At 42.6% G+C, this 24,304-nt stretch overlaps 1 protein-coding gene across 2 annotated transcripts in view; it reads right to left on the bottom strand.

The window, feature by feature from the left end:
* The window catches only part of NFXL1 (nuclear transcription factor, X-box binding like 1), a 273,886-nt gene that overhangs the window by 118,799 nt on the left and 130,783 nt on the right, over positions 1-24,304 (bottom strand). For both annotated transcript variants that reach the window (XM_029588216.1, XM_029588206.1), the window contains exon 13: positions 6,818-6,938. In XM_029588216.1, the coding sequence (XP_029444076.1) occupies positions 6,818-6,938 (121 nt within the window). The remainder of the gene's footprint in view (positions 1-6,817; positions 6,939-24,304) is intronic.

Here is a 24,304-nt window from a genome sequence, read left to right as displayed (position 1 = left end):
AATGAAATAAGGTAATGATCTGACCATAAAACAGGCTGGAATTTAATACTGCTAACAAACCAAGACTGGAAAAATAATCTGAAATAATTAATTGCTCCAAGATATTACCAGCTTTATGAGTGGGAAGACTAAGTAACTGAGAAAGATGCAAACCAGTAAAGACACAAACTGTAGGGAGATCTCTTATGTTTTACCACTGAATCACCAAATATGAATCATAATAGCCAAGAAACATACAGGCCAGTATACTGAAAGGCCCCAAAAGTACTGTCACAGCTCAGTGGAAAAAAGAACTTTTGCTCTGATACTCTGAAGGATACTTTATCTAGATGTGCCTGTTTGTATGTCTGTGTGTAAAGAAAATCAGACAGAAAGTCAATACAACCTAAGCTCATAAGCAGGAGTCAGGGATCAGCCAAGGCAAGAGCCAGAGGTTGAAAAGACACCCACACTTGGAAGAAAGGGGGGCAGTTGGAGACAGAGAAAAACACTCCAGCACACAGCTTTGTATACAGTCGTGGAAGTTCTCCACCCGAAGAAAATGAGAGGGGAAAGAGACCTGCAATGCGGCAAAGACCCTCCACATGATTATGCATGAGCTGATGCACATTTATCAGATGGAAAGTATAAAACAGGAGGGCAAAGAAGAAAAAGGAAGCGAGACTCTGAAAGAGCGAACCCTGAGGGTGACCCTGCAAGCGAAAAACTCCCTGAAGGCTGAGAAAGCAAGAACCTGTGGCAAAGCATCTCTGAAAGTGAAAGGGGAGTAAGAAGCAGACCATTACTTCCTGCTATTGAGGGGAGAAGACCAGGTGTGGCCAGGAGATTGGAGAGAGGAGACACCTGACTCAGGTGCGGAGAGTGACATGAAGTCAAAGACGGTGAGGGGCGAGAACAAGCTCAGACCGCCTGCAAGCAGCAGAGCCAGAAGCAAGTCTCCTTCCGGAACAGCCTGCCCTCTGTCAGTACCAAGCCCATGAAGCAAGCCTCTCCCCTGTCCACATTTTCCAGACCTCCAGTCAGCATCTGCTTTAGAGATAAAACAGAGGGATATCACCTAAAGCTGGGATCAGTTAGCCATAAGTATTAATATATTAAGCAGGCTAAGGTGTATGGCATGTGTGAAACCACGCATGATACAGAACTTTCTTTAGGGAAAACTGGTGCTTAGTGTCCAGGATGTTACAGAGAGGAATTGTTATTTTCTAAATACTATAACTTGCCAAATCTGATATAAAAAAGTCTGTTTCTGAGGAGAAAATACGTTGTCTTTTCCTGACTTAGGATCATGGAGTAAGGTGGGAAGGTAATTGGAAGTGTCCTGTAGCAGACAGGTCCCTGCACCCCTAAACTTGTTTACAGTCTGGAGGTTCACAGAGATAGGATAGACCACACCCATCCGCCGAAATGCCATCCGATGTGCACATAGATTTAGTAGAACTAGAAAATAAAGAATTAGTGAAAATTACACATTTTCACTAAGAAGGAATCTACCAGTGAATCTAAATTAACCCTTAAGACATTAGCAGAATATGCTACCACTTTGCACTTACTAAGAGAATTACTGCAAAGTGATAACTCACATTTACAGGCAACAAATCAGGTACTGGAGAAAGACATTAGCCAGCTAAGAGCAGAGATAGAGGATATCATTAAAAAATGTTCCCTGCAAGAAGACCACAAGTTAATGGCAAAACAGAACCAAGAATTAACAGAAAAAAATAAAAGCTTTAGAAAAGCAGGTCGCTGAAGCTCAGTCCACAGACCCTCATTTAGATAAACCACCTGTATACCTTGAACAAATCCAGCAAGATTGGAGATAGACTCAGAGGGGGATGAAAATAGAATTCAGGAGTTAGAAATGGCTATTACAACTCAGCGAGAAGAATCAGAAAAAATATTAAGTCTTTGAGAAACCAATTAACCGACCTACAACTACAGTTAGCTATGATAGCCAAATTAGTGATTTTAAGATGTGGAGAAAGAAGTGCACTCAGAAATTCAGGCCTCTGAAAAAAAAAAAAAGAAAGAAAAAAATCTGGCAGCTTGAATTAGAGAACTTGTCTCTTCAGGAGACATACCTTACTGAAACTGAATTTGTTAAAAGCTGAAAATAAGATCTTGACCCAACAGCTTTCAGTAGAAAGCCAAGGTAAACAGCTCTCTGCAGACAAGGAAAGTAAACAATACACAGCAAAGCTTTGCCAGCTACAAGAAGCAAATTTAAAAATAGAAGAAGCAAACCAGGAAATGTTATCTGATTTAAAAGAATCTAGGTATCAATTACAACTATCTCAAAGTATGGTTCAATTATTGAAGAAGAAAAAAAAAAAGCTAGTTATGCTAAATCCTGTCTTTCCAAAGTTGAGCATGCAGACATCAGAGTATCCCAGCACAGCTCAAGCAGTGCCGCTGACCCCACACCTCCCTAAGGATTGGTGGATGTGCACAACACAGAGCCACATACAGCCTTTTTCCCAAGACTGGGAGAAATTAACAGAACCATGGGACAAAGCAGAGGTGCTAGCTTCTATATACAGCCATAGTCTCTTGCCAGTAAAAAGGCAAGACACACCCACAACGGCCCCTCCCTATACAACTTGGGATGGGAAGCAACTATATCTTTTTTGAGATGATTTGACCAGAACTGCACACAGTACTCATGATGTAGTCACACCATAGAGTGATAGAGTAAGTATGACATTTTCCTGGGTAACTCACTGTATCAGGGTAAAACCATAATCTGTCCTAAAACCAAGGCAGTAGCATTGCGAAAAAATAAATGCATGATCAAATTAAAATCCTGCTTAAATACCAGAGAAAAATAAAAGGATAGGGGCAGATTTTAAAAGCCCTGCGCGAGACAGTCAAATCCCCGAGCCAATGTTTCCACCCTTGAAGATAAAGTTTGGAAATAGAGGCATCCATCTTCATAAGAGCATTCCAAAGTAAATCTAAAGTAACCATATCTGGCTACCCAGATGCAGCAGGGGATTCACCCCTCCCAGATGGAACAGCAGCCCCTGAAAGTTCCTCAACACCCTGAGCTGTTGGGGAGGAGGCACCATCCAGCTGATTCACCTTGCCTTTCTGTCGGGTAATGCAGGGTGCAATAATTGTCCCCATAACTTCAGAAATCAATGTTAGAGAGGAAACAACCATCAGCACAATTCATTCTGAGCCTGAAGCAGTGATGACCTCTTTGGGAAGCACCGCTCCAGAAATAGCTGCTAGTGCACCTCTCTCAGCAGGAAAAACCAATCCAAATGGCTCAAGAACACTACTTCTTCTGGCAGGAATGACTCCCCTTGTCAGGACCCGCTACGGGAAAGCTGGAACCTATCTTCCCAGAAGTCAGGACAACAAAATGATCAATGGTTTGCTGCAAAATAGGTGAGGACGGAGTCTTGGAAGGGTAAACTTTAGCCTTCCCTTTCCTCTTATGAGTCATCTCTCCCTAGGAAAAAGACTAAGGAAAAAAAAAAAAAGCAGCAGTCAAACATTAAGCTGGCCACTCATGCCACCATCTTGACTCTTCCTCTTTTTAGATACCAGTCTATCCGTTCTCTTTGTCAGATGAGGATGACAACTGATATTTCTATATAAGTTCTCTGAATGATAGTGCTCCAATACCACATTCTCCCATCACATTCAGTGCCGTTACAAATGTCGTGCGAGGGACCCAAACAGCAAAGACAGCTTGTGAAGATCTTGGCTGGACATCTTGTGCCTACACCTGATTTGGAACTTTTCTTTGACATGTGAATAGAGAAAGACTAACTTTTTTAAAAGTTATCTTAGAGCAGATACAAGAAAATAAAACCGGGAAAAGAAAATTGAAGATAAAAGAAAGAAATGGAGGAATTCCTGAAAAAAATGCATAAAATACAGCAAACAGACAATGACAGAGCAGACGTTCTTCCACTTTGGCAGGGGAAAATGGACAGAGAAGACTCATATGACAGCAACTATGTGGGAATACCCATTGTCCAGAAAGACTCCAAGTCTTTTTCTGAGAAAGCACTTTCTGCAATGGCGTGATACAATGTCATTCACTTATGTGGCTGAATTTGTTCTGCTTGTCCTCTGAGAAAGCATTTCTTCCCATCGAAAGAGCAGCATTGCTGATGGGCTTGGTAAGTCTCTCCTTCAACAGGTCCAAGTGACAGCAAGTTTTATACCTGGTCTTTCTCAGACACATAGCAGCTGCGATGCTTGTGGTTTCTCCAACTCATCTGCGCGTGGGACCTTAAATGGAGCCACAAAAATGAATGGAAACAGTTCTATCAGCCATTATCCCACCAAATCTAAGTTATCCCCAGGATAAGAGCATCCCTCCAGTGGTGAAGAAATCTGGAGGCTGTAATTGTGGGCCTCTCATTGTGCATTCTACTGCATGAAATGACTGTCTACCAACAATTTCACTAAGAGATGGGGGTTCCATACCAGTACAGCATGGACACAAGAATCATGGTCCCAGCACCTGAAGCTGCAAGCCATCAATTATGCTCTAAGGGCTTTCTCTCACTCTCTTTCAGTAAAACCTTGATTCAGACAGACAACCAAATAGCAAAGTTCTACATAAGCAGGCAAGGAGGTATAGGCTTCTACACCCTCTGTCAGGAAGTCTTCCAAATCTGGTCATGGGAAGGACATCACAGTGCTCATCTCCAGCTGACCTACTTTCCAGAGGTCCAGAATATATTGGCAGACTGCCACAGCAGAGTTACAACTACCCGAGAGAAAGGGGTAGATGGCAGTGTGTCTACTCCCCCCTCGCTGGGTCAAACACAGATCCGTGCTTGCAAAGTATCAATGAGGAGAAGAATGCTTGACACCCTACACTTGTGCTCTGCCAAAGAATACATCTTAACCGATTTATTTACACTAAAATAAAAAGCCTTCATTTCTACCCCCTGCCTGTATTTAACAGTGAGAATGTGAGGGGTTGATGCAGGAATGGATGTAGGATGTAAAATAAATGGCTTCCACATATTTTGAAATACACCATCTGTAGAAAAAAGGGGTTTTGTAGATGTAAAACAAAGTAAGCAGGGAGGACACCAGATTTTGAATATTCTGTGCAGTGTTACAGAACCGTGGGGGTGCAGGCTGTGGTATTGTGTTACTGTTAAGGAAAATATTCTTTTTTGCATGGTGAATAGTAAGGGGAAGCTCCTAATTCTGCTCTGTGGTTACAAGTTAAACCTATGGATTTAAAAAAAAAAAAGTGGTTTGCCTTTAAATATCCTGTTAAATGTATTATTCAAATTATCATTATTACCCCACAAAAACTGCATTTAGCCCTGTATTTTTCCATTCTCCCTGACCCCTAATGCTCCTTAAAGTCGTGTCTTGGCATGCCGCTCTGTATGGGGAACAAGAGCACTGCTGTGTTGTCATTCACGATACTCTGTGCCTCCCTCTTTAGCCGTGATGTCATTTCCAGTGATGTCATCCAAGATGGAGACCCCCTTTTAGCCATGCTGTTATCCAAGATTGCAGCACCTAGGCAGCCAAAATGGCTGCCCCAAGGGCAAAAATGGGGAGTAGCTTGAGTGAAGTTAAGCTGGATGTCAAAGGGGAGGGGCTTAACCCAGAAGTGAGCACTGACTGGCTTGGAGGTAGGATCCGTGGGGGCAGAGCTTACCCTGAAGTCAATGCTGATTGGCTGATGGTGGGAAAGGGTCAGGACTTAAACCAGAAGTAGGTGTGGCCACTTGTCAAAAGGTTTTGACAAGATGCATGGCCTATATACTCAGGGTTTTCCAATTGCTGCAGCACACTGCTGTGCCATCACACATATACAGGTATATAGCTATCCATGCAGCCCAACTCACCAATACTGTCAGAGGCTGCCCCTGCCAGAAGGAGGGCCACAGAGCCCATCCCACTACTGTCAAAAAGTTACCCTGGGCCAGAAGGCAACACCACAGAGCCCATCCTACCACAACCACAATCAGAGGTTGCCTGGCCAGAAGGTGGCAGCACCAACTTGCTGCTCAAGGCTGTCTTGGTTCTGAAGGAAGTGGCAGACCACAAACTCCTCCCTACTACTGCTGCTGCTGAACGTTGTCCCAGTCCTGGAGGTGCTGAAGACTCCATTCAACCACCAAAGAAAACAAAGCCTACGCTAGACCCAGGAGGCATTTTGAAAACTAAGTTGACTTTATTAATCTCACGATACATGAGATTAGTGCCAAACTAGCCCACAAGTTTTAAACATGCTCCAGGACCTAAGAAAACATGGTGTTGCTGTCTCAAAGGAAAAGCAGCAGAGTAGCAGTAGTCAGCAGCAGGAACATGCAGCAACATGTAGATTCAATGTAGAGTGGACACAGCAGTCCAGAGAAGACATACTCCCTCCATCTCCCAACCAAGAGGAAACTGGTGGCAGTGGAGCCTATCCCGGCTGTAGCAACTCCCATCCACCTCTCTTAGGAGAGAAGCAGCCAAGCAGAAGGGCCTGTGGTTGTGAAAGCAGGGCAGCATACAAGGGAGTTTACCTTAGCTGCAGAAACAGGCACTATCTGAGGTCATTTGCTGTGTACTGCAGGAAGGATGGAAATTGTGGTGGGTGAGATGATGATTGTATCGAGGGGGTGGGGAAAGGAAAGAACTGATGGCGACAATGTCAGGGCTGTGATGGGGTAGGGAGGAAGAGATGGCATGCCATGACTAAGACAGCCCAGTGCCAGGTGTGCTGAGACACGCAAGAGATTGGGAATGCTGCTTAAAACCACAGCTGGAATGGAATCATAAATGGTCACTGAATATACAGAACAGCACTCAGTATACTTCGACAGTGCATACTAACCTGCAAAGCATTTTACATCTGGGTGGTTTGGTAGTACGCTCTCTGCCACAGGGCACCGAAAGAACTGTTTTCTCACATCTGCATTTCACATCTACAGTCTCAGGGCAAGGATAGCAATTGCCTACAATTTTAAGGAAATTTACACTTATAAAATGGTTTTCATCACTGAAAAAAACCAAGCAAGTTTTAGTTCTGTCTCTACATGCTCTGAATTTCATTTATATACACTGAAAATGGATTTCATGTACTATTAACACTAAGAAGGTGATAGCCAGGCTAGCCACTGAACTCTAGGTTATAAAGACCAGGACAGCTGGGCCTGTATTTTTACCTTCTGTTTCAAAGATTTTCATGCTGAAAAACTTAGAATGTGTTGAAATGGGAGCTGCAAACCAGAACCAGTTGGTTACCAGATAGTAAACCACTTCACAAAACTTCTTGATTCAGAAATATTTTAAGCATATCTGTTGTAAATTCTGCAAAACTTCAGAGCAATACAGCTGCATAAAGATCAGAAACGGCTGAAAAGTTTAACACTGAGGGTATACATAATTTAGAAGAGCACGTTTATCACATTTACTTTTTAGCCTTTTAAAAAATCTTTTTTAGATTGTAGAATGTCACTTACATAATCCATTTCCTTCCTTTTTTACACATGTCTAAACACACAAAGAAAATATCATGTTGTGCTGTCTTTTTGTAAGAGAGTCTAAGGGTTATCAGGTATTTCAGCATTGTGACATTTGTAAGAAGTCATTTTGGATCTTATCATGCATGGTAAAAATGCTAATTCAGGATAAAAGCTGATAAATATATCTAATAACCTTTCTCTCTCAGAAATTATCTCAACTTGGAAGGTCAAACATTTCTAGAATTAAAAGGTCAGAGATAACCAGGCCAGGTTAGAAACAGACTGAAAAGAAAACTAAGATGACAAATATTTTGGCCATCAAGAGACAAATTTTTCCTGGGGCCAATGTTGAAATGATCTTATTTTGTTTTAACCACTCAAAATTCTAAAAGTCATCTCAAAGTAAAAAAAAACCTGTCATTCATCTAGTCTACAGTAAATAAAGAACACAGAGCAAAAACAAACTGTTTGGGAAGGCAACACGAGTGCACAAATAAGACTAATTAATACATTATACAAGTTCTTAGTGTTTTACATAGGTTTATAAGCACCATGCAGGTGATTAAAACTATTTGCACAGCTGAATAGATTATTTCCAGCAAGCACAACAGAGCTCTCTACAGCCGCATAAACAACATGAAGTAGACCTAATGTTGTTCTTGGCACTTCTAAGCTTCTCTCTTTCTGCTTCATTAGTCCTGGCACTTCCACAGGCAGAACTTCAAACCCGAGTACATCAGAGCCATCTTCTGCATCTTCAGGTTCACAGTTTTCCCTTATTCCTAGAACCAATGCTTTGTATATGATCTTTTCATAACTTTGAACTGTTTTCTTGGCTCTTCAATCTGTTTTTTTTTTTTACTCAAATCTACTTGCAAAGACTGAGGGATTCAATTTCAGAACTTCAGCCTGGCTGCAAACTATTCTCCTGTAAATGCCATGTATATAGTTCATCACCGAAACATGAATAATGACATCTAGCAAAGACACTTTTTCCTTTTCAAAATCACCATGTGTCCATATGCAAAGTGCTGAAACATTCTGTTCATTTATATTTAAAAAAACAAAAATTCACAAATCGAAAAAACAGCTCTTTGTAATGTACTACCATATTTCAAACTCCCCCGTTATTTGCTCTTATTTCCCCCACATTCAGGATGTTTTGTGCATTAAACAAATTATGAATAATGGTGAGAAAGCTCTGTCGTCGAAAGTGTCAGCTTGAAACAGCTGCAGATTTGGGATTCTCATGCTCAGATTCCAAGGTTGATTCAACTTTTCCTTTCTTCCAAAGCAGATAAAATGGATTTGAATTGTAACTGGGCAATAAACTGACCAATTTCATGTAAAGCATTTTTGACAAATACATCATAAGACAATTATTATTTATAATTATTTACTTTCAGCAAACTCATCCTATATAGCACTAACTTTTTCACCAATAAAACCTAACACAGAGACTAAACTGCATTTGACATTTTCTGCTAAGCTTCACAAAGATTAACTTTCACCAAACCATTTGAATTTCCTATCAGCATTTCCTTTCCATCTCTTGCCTGTTTTTGTTATAGAATTAATGAACACTGTTGACTCACTCTTGCTCTCCCAGGTGCCAAATTTTGGATGTTTGGGCAACCTGGCACCTGGGATTTTTCCAGCCCTGGATATTCTCTGAAGGCGGCAGTTTACCAATCACACATGTGGATCATATGACCATGCTTGGTGCTGAACAAACAGGTTTCCTGAGCTTTCTAGAAAGGGAAAGAGTTCTTATTCTGCAGCAGCCTCATGGCTAATCTCACTTCCAAATAAAAGCTTTGACTGGGAATGTAGGTGAGAACTACTCCATAAGAGGATGACAAAATGACTGTGCGACTGGTGAACTATCTTCAAACATGATGGCAGAAAAGGACCATATGGCTCATCCAGTCTGTCCCATTAATTTAGATTTATAATCCCATCATTTCCTTAGAGATGCCCTGTATTTATCCCACTCTTTCTTGAATTCAAATACTGTTTTTGTCTCCACCACTGGGAGGCTGTTTCATGCATCCACCACTCTCTCTGAAAAGAAATATTTCCTAAGATTACTCTTGAATCTACTCCTTTTCACACCATCCCATGACCCCTCGTTTTACAGCCTCCTTTCCATAGAAATCTTTGAGATATTTAAAGGCTTCTAACATATCTCCCCTATCTTGACTTTCCTCTAAGGCAGGGGTGGGCACTTCCGGTCCTCGAGGGCCACAAACCAGTCTGGTTTCCAGGATATCCCTAATGAATATGCATGACATAGATTTGCATACAACTGAGGCAGAGTGCATGCAAATCTCTCATGCATATTCATTAGGGATATCCTGAAAACCAGACTGATTTGTGGCCCTCGAGGACCGGAAGTACCCACCCCTGCTCTAAGGTGTACAAGTTAAGATCTTTAAATTTATCCCCATATACTTTAGAAAGATCACTGACTAAAATAGTAGCCACCCTCTGAACTGTCTCCATCCTGTCTATATCCTTTTGAAGATGCAGTCTCCAAACTGTACACAGTATTTCAAATGAGGTATCACCAGGAACCTATACTGGAGCAATAGCACCTCCCATTTTCTGGTGACCAATCCTCTCTCTATGCATTCCTTTCTGGCTATTGCTGATGCTTTATTCACCTGCTTGGCCACATTAAGATCATTAGATACAATTACCCCCATATCCCACTCTTCCTTTGTACTTGGAATTTCACCTCCAATACTGTACACCTCTCTTCTCCTTTGGGATTTTGCATCCCAAATGCATAACTGCATTTTTAGCATTAAATCGTAGCTGCCAGACCCTAGACCCTTCCTTGAGCTTCACTAGATCCCTCCTCATGTTTTCCATACCTTCCTGATTGTCCACCCTATTACGGATTTTGGTATCAATGGCAAAAAGACAACCTTTCCCAACAATCCTAATATGTCGCTCATAAAAATGTTGAAAAGTTGCTTATTGTTAACAGAACACTTGTTAATAGTAAGAAACTTCACTTTCTCTGAAGATGAGCAGGTCAGCAAGTCAAATACATGGAAATCCCAACAAAAAGGGAAAAAAGAACCACCAAAGAGCAAAAATACATTTATTGAGGAAAACTCATATTTAAATATGGTAGACAACCCAAAATTATACAAATGGGCCATAGGAAGGATGTAGATATGTTTCACTAGTCAAAGAGACTGGAGAACAAACCTACTATATTGCGGGAAGGTTGTAGACAGAGAGTAATGGGATGTACATGTGTGAGGTGAACTCCAATTACAGCTTTTCAAATCTCTTCAATGGAGGTGGACCTTAAGTGGTGACCAGCAAAGCCATAGCCCTAACTTTATGGGTCCTGACATACTTCTTTAAGATTTGGGCATAAAAGGAGGAGATGAAATCAGCTTTCTAATTAAAATGGTATGTTTTGTCAACATTTCCACATCTATTAAGGGTAAAAAAAACCCCAAAAAGCTAGGTAGACTTTCTAAGAGCTTGGGCCACTCCCGGCAGAAGGTGACAGCTCTCTTGCAAGCCAGGAAAATAAGGGCCTTTTTACTTTTACAATATGTGGCCTAGGGTAAAATACTGGTAGGACAATTAACTGGATTAGATGAAAATGTGATATTAACTTGACCAGGAACTTAGGATGCATGCCAAGCACTACTATATTTTAATTTATTTTAGTTTAGCCCTATGGTTTGATCTATTTTAAGTTTAGTCCTTACTGCCCACCTTCTCCCTTCAGGTTAGAATTGTTAAATAGCTACACCTATGGGTCTTTGATTATATATTACCACTCTACTATGTTGTAACCCATCTAGAGTGAATTTCTTATTCAAAAAGGGCAGTTATTAAATACAAATAAATAAATACCATGATGAAATCTGGTATAAAGGGTGAATAATTCACTAGCACCTGGAGTTCACTGACTGTGTATTAAGTAACTGCCACAAAAAAAAAAAAGGAAGGAGGAAGATCATCTTCCAGGTTAGGTACTTGAGCTCAGAGAGTCAACAGGCTCAAAGAGGACTCCATAAACTGGGAAAGAACCAGATTGATGTTTCATGACACTGCAAGAGGTTTGATAGGAGGCTTCAACTGCAGCAAACCCTTCAAGAACTTCACAACTAGAGAGAGGTTAAACAGAACTGTTTATGTTTATTTTTATTAAGCATTTGCTAATCACCTATTCTGAGGCCTAAGATGACACAGATAAAACATTCATAAATAATTCACACAATAAAATAAACCAAAATAGAATAATAAATGCATCTACAACAAAACACTCAAATGAAATAAACTAAAACATGTACAAATTACTAAATAAAATGTTGCAGTCATAAGCTTGAACATAAAAACATAAGATACCCATACTGGGTCAGACAAAGGGTCCATCAAGCCCAGCATCCTGTTTCCAACAGCGGTCAATCCAAGACATAAGTACCTGGCAAGTACCCAAACAACAAATAAATCACAAGCCACTATTGCTTATTAACAGCAGTTTATGGATTTTTTACCCAGGAACTTATCCAATCCTTTTTTAAACCCAGTTACACTAACTGCTGTAACCACATCCTCTGGCAATGAAGTCCAGAGCTTAACTAGTCACTGAGTGAAAAAGAATTTTCTTCAATTTATTTTAAATGAGCTACTTGTTAACTTCATGGAGAGCCCCCTATTTTTCTCATTATCTGAGAGAGTAAATAACCAATTCACATTAACTTGTTCAAGTCCTTTCATGATTTTGTAGACCTCTATCATACCCCCCCCCCCCCCCATCATCTCCTATCCAAACTGAAGAGTCCTAACTTTCTTAGCCTTTTCTCATAAGGCAGCCGTTCTATGCCACTTATTTTGATCGCTATTCTCTGCACTCTCTCTAGTGCAACTATTTTTTTTTTGAGATGCGGTGACCAGAATTGTACACAGTATTCAAGATGTGGTCTCACCATGGAGCTATACAAAGGCATCATGACATGCCCTTCTTAATAATTCCTAACATTGTTTGCTTTTTTGATCACCACACCACACCACACCATGCCGACAATTTCAATGTATTGTGCACCATGACCCCTAGATCTCTTTCCTGGGTGGTAACTCCTAAAGGTAGAACCTAACATTGTGTAACTACAGCAAAAGTTATTTTTCCCCATATGCATCACTTTGCACTTATCCACATTAAATTTCAACTGCCATTTGCAAGCCCAATCTTCCAGTCTCGCAAGGTCCTCCTGCAATTTATCACAATCCACTTGAGATTTAACTACTCTGCATAATTTTGTGTCATTTGCAAATTTGATCACCTCACTCATCGTACCCGTTTCCAGATCATTTATAAATATATTAAAAAGCACTGGTCCAAGTACAGATCCTTGAGGCACTCCATTGTTTACCTTTTTCCACTGTGAAAATAGACCATTTCATCCTACTCTCCAGTTTACAATCCACAAAAGAACATTGCCTTCTATCCCATGACATTTTAGTTTTCTTAGAAGCCTCTCATGTGGGACTTTGTCGAATGCCTTCTGAAAATCCAAATAGACCAGATCTACCGGTTCACCTTTGTCCACATGTTTATTCACCCCTTTAAAAAAAAAAAAAAATACGTAGAAGATTGTGAGGCAAGACTTCCCTTGGGTAAATCCATGCTGGCTGTGTTCCATTGTGTTCACAGCACCGAAGTCAGGCTCACTGGTCTACAGTTTCCCAGATCACCCCTGGAGCCCTTTTTAAATATCAGGGTTACATTGGCCATCTTCCAATCTTCAGGTACAATGGATAATTTTAATGATAGGTTAGAAATTAATTGAAACAGGCTTGAATTTTCATTTTTTAGTTCTTTCAGAACCCTGGGGTGTATGCCATCAGGTCCACGTGATTTACTGCTCTTCAGTCTGTCAATCAGGCCTACCACATTTTCCAGGTTCACCGTGATTTGGTTCAGTTCATCTGAATCATCACCCTTGAAAACAATCTCCAGAATGGGCATCTCCCCAACATGTTGTTCAGTAAACACCAAAGCAAAGAAATAATTTAATCTTTCCACGATTGCCTTATCTTCCCTAAGTGCCCCTTTAACCCTTCGATCATCTAACGATCCAAATGACTCCCTCGCAGGCTTTCTACTTCGGATATATTTTAAGAAGTTGTTATTGTGAGTTTTTGCCTCTATAGCAAACTTCCTTTCAAATTCTCTCTTAAATGTAAGATACTGATAAGACAGGCTAACTTGCCAGTGCATATGCTTTATCTTATTTTCTTCTGATGGATCCTTCCAATTTTTGAATGAAGATCTTTTGGCTAAAACAGCCTCTTTCACCTCACTTTTTAGCCATGCTGGCAATCATTTGACCTTCCTTCTCCCTTTCTTAATGCATAAAATACTTATGGACTGTGCTTCTAGGCTGGTAATTTTTTCTTTTTTTTTTTTTTTTAACAATGCTCACATTTGTTGTTCACATTTTATCTTTGTAGCTCTACCTTTCAATTTTTTTTTTTAACTATTTTTCTAATTTTATCAAAGATTCCCTTCTGAAAGTTTAGTGCCAGAGCCATTTGCTTGCTGAAATAAAGTCTTTAGCAGGATTCTAAAGTCTCAGTACAGGTGGATTGACATTTTCAGGCAGCAAGTTCCAAAATATTGGTGCTGCAATAGAAAAAAACCCCTTGCCGTACTGATGGATCCACTAATAGGCCACACCACGATGAGTGAAGACAGCGTGTTGGATTGTAAATTTATAACATTGAATTTGCCCAGGGAAATGAATCGAATTGTAAGACTTATATACCAACAGTGAAATCTTAAATTTCACATGCCAGAATACCAGCAGCCAATGTAGTGGGTAAAGAACAGGTGTAATATGTTCTCTCATTTTCTTCCCAAAAATCAATCTGGCTGCAGCATCTGCAATGCTTTTAAGGAACAGGCAGATAATCCAAAATGAATTACAGTAATCAAATAATGGCAAGATCATGGCCTGTATAACATTACTAAAATCAGATGAATATAAAAGAGGTTTCAAACCACACAACCTTTGGTTCGGATGTAAACCGGTATGATGTACCCACTAGTGCTGGTATAAAAAAAGTTTTAAATAAATAAACTTTTAACAGATTTTAACTTGTGCTTCAACCACTGCCTAACCGTAGACAAGCAAATAGCAATCATTTCAGACCAAGAGGAGTGTAAAAATACAAAAAAAGGATCAGCTTATAACCAGTATCCCACACAGAAAACAGCCAATAACTTGCAAATGGGTGCCAAATAGATGTTAAATAAAACAGCAGATATGGCTGATCCCTGGGGGGCGCCACTTGAGATGGAATGCCATGTTGAGCTGTTATGTATCCGCACCTGTTAGGATCGCTCATTAAAATAAATAAATAAATAAATAAATAGATAGATAGATAGATAGATAAAGAAAAAAGAAAGAAAAAAGAAAATTACTGTAGCACAAGGACGGAAATGGCACACTCCTTTAGTCGACAGATGAGGATGTGATGGTCCAGGGTATTGAAAGCACCAAGAAGGACAAGAACATAATCCTAGCCAACATCAAGTCCTCCTCTAATATCAAGAGCGGGTGGTAATATTTCCATACTCAGTGACTTTCTAAAGCCAAACTGGAACTGGTCTAAGACCTGTTTATCCTGAATAAAATCATTAAACTGACACAAAACTAAAGATTCTATAATCTGATAAAAAGAAAGATGAGATTCGCTCAAAATTGACCAAATCAGTATTTTATTTATTATTTATAAGCTTTTATATACCGAAGTTTGGTACAAGCCTTCACTCCGGTTTACAATTATAACAACGTTTTACAGTCATAACATGAACAATTGGGGTTAGTATATTAATCATAACGAAAACATTAGGGGTTTGTACATTGGAGAACATCGCAAATGTAACAATAAATATTGATTATCATAGTTGTGGTTGAGATCGTAACGTTTTCAAGGATCATGGTAAAATATAGTAGTTCTGCTAGCTCGGGGGGGATAGATATGGTAATTCGTAGTAGTTGATCTGAGTGTTCTTATAACATGATTTTTTAGAAAAGGTTAGGAGAGGAGGGCGGGTTTTGCACATTGAAATTCGTAGTCAGAACTATAATATGATTCTCATAACAGGGTTTAGAAGGGATGACCGGGGGGGGGGGGGGGGGGGGGGGGCTGGTTAGTATGTTTTCATGGCTGATAGAGGGAGTAGAGTATGTATAGTTTCAAACTTGTGAGGGCATGGGGGTCAAAAGATTGCTTGTTGTTAATGGGTTAAGGGTGTTGTTGTGTATCCAATGGATAAATTACTTACCTGATAATTTCGTTTTCCTTAGTGTAGACAGATGGACTCAGGATCAATGGGTATAGAGTACTTCTGATAGCAGTTGGAGACGGATCAGATTTCAATCTGACGTCAGCCCTAGTACATATACCCCTGCAGGAAGTGCAGCTCTTCAGTATTCACCTGGAAAAGCATTGTGGATATATGTGTGACTGACTAATTTGAAAAACTTGTGTAACTTCATAACTTGAATAACCAAGTTATAAAGTTAAATTGATTAACTTGAATTGGTTGAATTGGCTATAGCTGGAGATCGCCAGTGCCCTCAACTGGGAAACGTCGACACCCGATAGGGTGGGTGCCCTAGATGAAGGAAAGCATAGCTTACCCTTGATTCCCTTGTTCTCGGAGCTGTCCCCAGAGGCTTTCATGAGTAACGGCAGCCGTGGGTGGGATGCTGAGTCCATCTGTCTACACTAAGGAAAACAAAATTATCAGGTAAGTAATTTCTCCATTTTCTAGCATGTAGCAGATGGACTCAGGACCAATAGGATGTATAAAAGATACTCCCAAACCGGGTGGGAGGCTGCCTGTGACCCACTTAGTACTGTCCTTGCGAATGCTGTGTCCCGAGCCTGAATATCCAAGGCAGTAAAACCTGGAAAAGGTGTGGATGGAGGACCATGTTGCCGCCCTGCAGATCTCAGCAGGTGACTGCATCTTGGTTTCTGCCCAGGACACTGCCTGGACCCTAGTAGAATTGGCCTTGATTTGTAGAGGCGGTGGCTTGCCTGCTTCTACGTAGGCCACCTTGATGACTTCCTTGATCCAGCGGGCTATGGTTGCTCGTGAGGCCGCTTCCCCTTGCTTCTTCCTGCTGTGAAGGACGAATAGGTGGTCTGTCTTTCCTATGGGTTCCGACAACTCCAGCTATCTGGCCAGGAGTCTGCCGATGCTGAGGTGGCGTAGACATTTGGCCTCTTCCAAATTCTTATGTTCATCTGGCGATGGTAGCGAGTTGGTTTGGTTAAGGTGGAAATGAGACACCACTTTGGGGAGGAACGAGGGAACCGTGCGCAACTGGATGGTTCCAGGGTTGAGCCTGAGGAACGGCTCACGATAGGATAGTGCTTGTAGCACGGATATGCGATGGGCTGAACAGACTGCCAGCAGGAAGGCTGTTTTCAATGTTAACACTCGGAGAGAGAGGCCTCGGAGAGGTCTGAACGAGGCTCCTGTTAAGAAATCCAGGACCAGGTTGAGGTTCCAAAGATGTACCGGCCACTTTAGGGGTGGTCGGATGTGTTTAACTCCTTTTAGGAAGTGGGAGACATCCGGGTGAGAGGCTATGCTGCCGCCCTCGTTCTTGGCGCCATAGCATGATAATGTGGTCACCTGTACCTTGATGGAGTTGAGGGACAATCCCTTCTGTAGGCCGTTCTGTAGGAATTCCAAGACTGCGGGGATTTTGACTGAGCGAGGTATGATGTTGTGGTCCTCGCACCAGGCTTCGAATACTCTCCACACCCTTATGTATGTTAGAGATGTGGAGAATTTGCTTGCTTGGAGAGGGTGTCGATTACAGCTCCCGAGTATCCGTTTTCTCAGGCGAGCCCTCTCAATGGCCAGACCGTAAGAGAGAATCGAGCTGGGTCCTCGTGGAGGATCAGTCCCTGTTGGAGCAGGTCTGTGTGTGGAGGTAGTGGCAGGGGGTTTCCTGTCAGTAATCTCTGCATGTCTGCGTACCATGGTCTTCTTGGCCAGTCCGGGGCCACAAGAAGTACCTGTCCCCTGTGTAGACTTATCTTGTGAATGATCGCGAATAGTAGGGGCCACGGTAGGAAGGCGTATAGCAGAGTATCCTGTGGCCATGTCTGAACCAGGGTATTGATGCCTTGGGTCTGAGGTTCCGTCTGTGGCTGAAGTAACTGGGTACTTGGGCGTTGGACCGGTTTGCCAGAAGGTCCATGGTTGGTGTTCCCCAACGGTTCACTATCAGTTGGAACGTTGTGGTCGACAGCTTCCATTCTCCTGGGTCTAGACTGTCTCTGCTGAGGTAATCCGCCGTGATGTTGTCTTTCCCAGCGATGTGGACGGCAGAGATCTCCTGGAGGTTCCCTTCCGCCCACATTAGGGGGTCTATTTCCAGGGACACCTGTTGGCTTCTGGTTCCTCCCTGACGGTTGATGTATGCCACTGTTGTGGCATTGTCCGACATTACCCTGACCGCTTTGTCTCAGAGTCTGTGACCGAACCACAGGCAGGCTAGTCTGACTGCCCTGGCTTCTAGGCGATTGATGTTCCACCCCGACTCTTCTGCATTCCACTGCCCTTGGGCGGTTAGCTCTTCGCAGTGTGCTCCCCCACCCTCGTAGGCTGGCATTTGTGGTGAGCAGGATCCAGGTCGGTGAGGATAGTCTTGTTCCCTGGCTCAGGTGGCCGTCTTGTAGCCACCACCATAGTTGGGTTCGAACTTTGCCCGGGAACGGTAGACGTACAGTGTAGTTCTGAGACAGTGGGCTCCATTGCGATAGGAGTGAGCGCTGCAGGGGCCTCATATGAGCTCGTGCTAATGGTACTACTTCCAGCGTAGATGCCATGAGACCGAGGACTTGTAGGTAATCCCATGCTGTGGGGCGATGTTTGCTCAGCAGGGTTCGTAACTGGTTCATCAGTTTTAGTCTCCTCGCTGGTGTCAGGATGACCTGGTCTTCCCTGGTGTCGAATCGGACTTCTGTGAGGGTTGCAGACAGATCTTGTTTGTGTTGACCACCCATCCAAGACTCTCCAGTAGGGTCTGGACACTGCTGATTGCCTGGCGACTTTCCTCTGGGGATTTCGCCCTGACCAACCAATCGTCTAGGTAAGGGTGTACGAGGATTCCTTCCTTCTTCAGTGTTGCAGCCACCACCACTATTATCTTGGTGAACGTCCGGGGTGCTGTGGCTAACCCGAAGGGTAATGCCCGGAACTGGTAGTGACGGTCCAGGATTTTGAAGCGAAGGAAGTGCTGATGTTCTTGATGGATCGGAATGTGTAGGTAGGCTTCCGACAGATCCAGGGATGTGAGGAATTCTCCCAGTTGTATCGCCCTTATTATAGAGCGTAGGGTTTCCATGTGGAAGCGGGGGATCCTCAGGTGGCGGTTGACTGACTTGAGGTCCAGGATGGGCCTGAACGTTCCCTCTTTCTTGGGGACGATAAAATAGATGGAATAGTGTCCAGTATGTATTTGTTGCAGAGGCACTGGGGTTATGGCCTCTAGGGCCAGTAATCTGGTCAGAGTCACCTCCACTGCCACACTCTTGGGAGGGGTCGTGGCAGGGGAATTCCACGAACTTGTCCAGAGGAGGTCCAGGTAGTACCCCTCTCGAATGATGGTTAGGACCCACTTGTCCGAAGTTATCTCGACCCATCTTTGGTAGAATAGGGCAAGTCTGCCCCCTATGGCTTCTTCCTTTGGACGGGTCGGCCGAATCTCATTGTGGGGTGCGGCTGGGGCCTGAGCAAATTCCCCTTTTGTTGTGCTTGTTCCAAAAAGACTGGTTCCTGCCTGCAGGTCGAGGCACGTGATAAGAGTTTTTGTATGGATTGAAGCGCTGCGAACCTCTGCCCCTGGAAGATCGGGGGAAGGGTCGTTGGTGTTTCTTATTCCTGTCCTCCGGTAGTCGCGGCAATGGGGACTCGCCCCATTTGTTAGCCAGTTTTTCTAGTTCGCTGCCGAACAGGAGGGATCCCTTGAAGGGCATCCTTGTGAGTCGCGTTTTGGAAGATGCGTCGGCCAACCAGCTTCGGAGCCAGAGTTGCCTCCTGGCTGCCACAGCTGATGACACCCCTCTGATCGCTGTGCACACCAGATCGGAAGCAGCATCCGCAAGGAATGATACTGCTGGTTTCATGGCTTCCCCAGGGGTGTTGCTCCTGGTCTGTGATAGGCAGGCACGTGTCACCAAGGTGCAGCAGGTCACTATTTGTAGGGACATAGCGGCGACATCAAAGGATTGTTTAAGGATGGATTCCAGACGTCGGTCATGAGCATCTTTGAGCACTGCACCTCCCTCCACTGGGATGGTAGTGCGCTTCGAGACCGCGCAGACCATGGCATCCACTTTTGGGCATGTCAGAAGGTCTTTGGCCGCCAGGTCCAGAGGGTACATGGCTGCCATAGCTCGTCCCCCTTTGAATGAGGACTTTGGAGCACTCCATTCCAGGACAATTAGTTGCTGGACGGCTTGTAACAGAGGGAAATGGTGGGAGGTCTGGCGGAGTCCCACTAAGCAGGGGATTCATCTTAGGTTCCCCTGAAGCACTTGGCCCGGGATAGCAAGATCCTTCAGGCTGTGGGTTACCAGGTCTGGGAGCTCGTCCTTGGTGAAGAAGCGTCTCATGGTCCGGTGAGGCTCTGTCCCCAGGGGGAATTTCCCCCTCTTCTAGGGGCTCTGACTCCTCCTCAGAGTTATTCGTGTCCCCTTAGGTGGGACGTCTGGGCGGTGGAAACATTTGTCTGGGCCTAGAGGGGCCTGGGACATGAAGGTCTTCTGGTGGAGGCTATGGCTGTTTTGCCGGAGGCTCCATCTGCATGTGAACGAAGGTGTGTAGGCCTTTGAAGAATTCCACCCATGAAATGGATGCTGGGTCCAAGCTAGGGGGCGCTGAGTCCCTGGGGGTCCCCGTTTGAGGGGGAGTTCCGCTGGAATTTGCTAGGTCCGGGGTACTCATTGAGGAGCTAGTACTCGGCCCTGGGTGGGACTGGCCCTGGGCTGGATCTCCCAGGGCCTCCTCGCACTGGACGCACAGGGCGTTGGCTTCTTCGTTTTGTGCGGCTCTGATATGGTATGCTGGGCAGAGGCCTTGAGCCTTGATCTCCGTTTCCGGTGGTGCCATGGATATAGGCATGTAAATCTGTATGCGCTTAAGTGCGTCGAAATGTGCGTGCGGGTTGTATGCGCGCAAGTGTGCGCCTAAGCCGCAGTTATGCGCCCGGCCCAGTAAGCACGTGCCACTAGAGGTATTTATATCTCTGAAGGATAAGCCTCCCCTCTTGAAGCTCATTGATATACCACCTTTTTCCCTTCTAACAGAGATAAAAAGATCTTAAAGGGGTTACTTCATCAAGGGTGTTAGTCAATGCTGAAATTAGATTTTCTTCTACATGTTAATGATAAGCACCATGTGCACCAAGATGACCCTAAACAGATTTGGTTTTGAGATGAGATTCTGAAAGATGAAGAAGGCATTCAAGCAATTTTTGGGGGGTGCGGAAGAAGTGCAACAGAAGGGATATAGGACCTTGCCCTCACACCAGATCATCCCCATTTAAAGCCGTAAGATCTTTTGGTTAATGCCTTGCTAGAAGCCAGAAGAACATGAGACACTTTACTGAAGAAACCAAGCAACTATATTAAATTCTCCTTAACATCTAGGCTGCGAGGGTCAGAGGCTGGATGTTGGAGTGCAAGTAATATGCAAGGGCTCTCTTACATTTCAAGGAGTTAAGAGTCCTTTATCCTGATAGACACTATGCTTTATGTCGCCATGCCGTGCTATGAAAAACATAAGAACAAAGGAAATTCTATATTCAATCAGACCAGGGTCCAGCAAGCCCAACATTTTGTTTATAACAGTGGCAGTCTGGGTCTTAACTATTCATCACATCTCCAATAATTGACCTATTTCTTGTATCGCACTCCCAGGGATAAGCATTGGCTTTCCCAAGTATACCTGGCTAATTACCATTTATAAATTTTCCTTCAGGATCATGTCCAATCCACGAATCCCATTAAGTTAGTTGCCTTAAGCATGTATTCTGGCAAAAGATTTCATTGTTTGATTGTGCACAGAGTGAGAAAATAATTCCTACAATTTGTTTTAAATCTGCAGGTTTCTAGTTTCATGGAAAGTCCCCTAGTTCAAGTGTTGTTTGAAAAGATAAATAACCTTTCCCAATTTACCCATTCAACCCCACTCATGATTTTATAAATTTCAATCATACCCCCTCTCAGTCGTTCCTTTTCCAAGCTAAAGAGCCCCTAATCTGTTTAGTCTTTATAAGGGAGCTCCTCCATCCCCCTTTATCATTCTTGTTGCCCTTCTTTGTACCTTTTCTATGTCTGCTATGCCTTTTTTGAGATGGGGCAACTGAACTGCATACAATACTCAAGGTGTGGCACTATGGAGCTAAGGAAATTATGATATTCGCAGTTTTATTCTCTATTTCTTTTGAAATAATTGCTTAACATTCTGTTTGGCTTTTTGACCATCACAGCACACTGAGTCAAACTTTTCAAGATATTGTTCACAAGGACTCAAGAAGTCCTTTTCCTGGGTGGTAACTCCTAACAAAGAACCCAACATAGTGTACTTGTAAATGAGATCTTTCCCTAGGTGCATTATTTTGCATTTGTCCATAAAATGCATCTATTTAGAATCTGTCTCCAAGTCTCACGCGGTCCCTCTGCAATTCTTCACAATCCGCTACCCTTTTAAAAACTCCAAACATGTTGTGTCATATGCAAATTTGGTCACATCCTTTTTTCCAGATCATTTATGAATATGCTAAATAATAATAATATGCTAAATAATACATAATAAATAAATAAATAAATAAATAGCACAGGTCTCAGTTCAGATCCCTGGGGCTCTCCACTTATGACTTTTCTCCATTTGGAAAACTTATGTAGTCCTAACCCTCTGTTTCCTGTATTTATCTGGTTACCAATCCACAAGAGGACACTGCCTCTGATCCCATGACCTCCCAATTTCCTAAGAAGTCTCTCATGAGGGCTTTGTCAAATGCCTTCTGAAAATGCAAATATAGTGTATCAACTGGCTCATCTTTATCCACGTTTATTTACAACCTCAAAAACAAAAAAGATTTCCCTTTATAAAATCTATGTTGTCTCTCCCCCATTAAACCATGTCTATTTATGTGGTCGGTAATTTTCTTTTAAAGAATGGCTGACAATTTTGCCCAGCACGCACATCAGGCTCACCTGTCTATTATTTCTCGGATTATCCCTGGAGCCCTTTTAACTGGCGCACTTTTGGCTACCCTCCAATCTTCTGGTACCATGGTTGTTTTAAATGATAGGTTGAAAATCACCAGAAACAGATCTGCAATTTCATTTTTCAGTTCCTTCAGAACTCTAGGATGAATATCATCTAGTCCTGGTGATTTTTTGGTTCTTTAGTCTGTCAACCTGTGTTATTACATCCTCTAGTTTTATAGTGATTCCATCTAGTCACTCAGAGTTATCAACTGACTCCCTCACAAACGTTTTGCTTTTAATGTACTTGAAAAAGATTTTGTTATTTGTTTTGACCTCTATGGCAGGCTTCTTTTCAAATCTCTCTTAGCCTGCTTAATTACTTTTTTACGTCTATCTTGCCAATGCTTATGTTCTTCCCCGTTTTCCTCATTTGGGTCTTCTTTCCATTGTTTGAATGATGTCCTTTTGGCTTTAATTGCTTCTTTCACCTCACTATTAATACATGCTAGCATTCATAAGAACATAAGAAATTGCCATGCTGGGTCAGACCAAGGGTCCATCAAGCCCAGCATCCTGTTTCCAAAAGAGGCCAAACCAAATCACAAGAACCTGGCAAGTACCCAAACACCAAGAAGACCTCATGCTACTGATGCAATTAATAGCAGTGGTATTAGCTAAATAAACTTGATTAATAGCAGTTAATGGACTTCTCCTGCAAGAACTTATCCAAACCTTTTTTGAACCCAGCTACACTAACTGCACTAACCACATCCTCTGGCAACAAATTCCAGAGCTTAATTGTGCGTTGAGTGAAAAAGAATGTTCTCCTATTAGTCTTAAATGTGCTTCTTGCTAATTTCATGGAATGCCCCCTGGTCCTTCTATTATCTGAAAGTGTAAATAACCAATTCACATCTACTCATTCAAGACCTCTCATGATCTTAAAGACCTCTATCATATCCCCCCTCAGCCATCTCTTCTCCAAGCTTAACAGCTAATCATTTAGTTTTCTTTCAACATGTTGTCTGGGCCTCAAGGCCCAGCGTTCACACCCCCTACAAGATTTTAGCCTTGTGGACTGTGCTTCAGTTTTTGCTAACAAATTTCTTCATTTTCTCATAATCTCCCTTTTTATAGTTAAATGCTTCCTTAGTATCCGCCCACCAATGATTATGCCAAATAAGTTTTCACCTATGAAAGATCATACCTAAATACTGGCAATATATCCCCTTTAACAACAGTAAATCGTTTGTTTTATGTATCACTGTTCATATTTTATACTGTGTATGTTTTTAAACCCTGCAAACCACCCTGATCTCCCCAGGAAGGATAGTATATAAATACTTGTAAATAAATAAAATACATTTTATTACATTATGCTCACTGTTGCCAAGCGGATCCACCACCTTTAATTTCTTACACAGAGTCCTGTGCTCCACTTAGATCTAATATAGCTTCCTCTCTCATCAGTTCCATGACCAACTGCTGCATGAAGCAGTCATTGATAGTATCTAGGAAATTTATCTCCCTTGCATGTCTTGATCTTACATTTACCCAATTAACACTTG

This window comes from Rhinatrema bivittatum, chromosome 1, assembly GCF_901001135.1.
Source record: "Rhinatrema bivittatum chromosome 1, aRhiBiv1.1, whole genome shotgun sequence".
NCBI classification, from domain to species: domain Eukaryota; kingdom Metazoa; phylum Chordata; class Amphibia; order Gymnophiona; family Rhinatrematidae; genus Rhinatrema; species Rhinatrema bivittatum.
The sequence above is the reverse complement of the archived record's forward strand: the minus strand, read 5'-3'. Positions and strand labels throughout refer to the sequence as shown.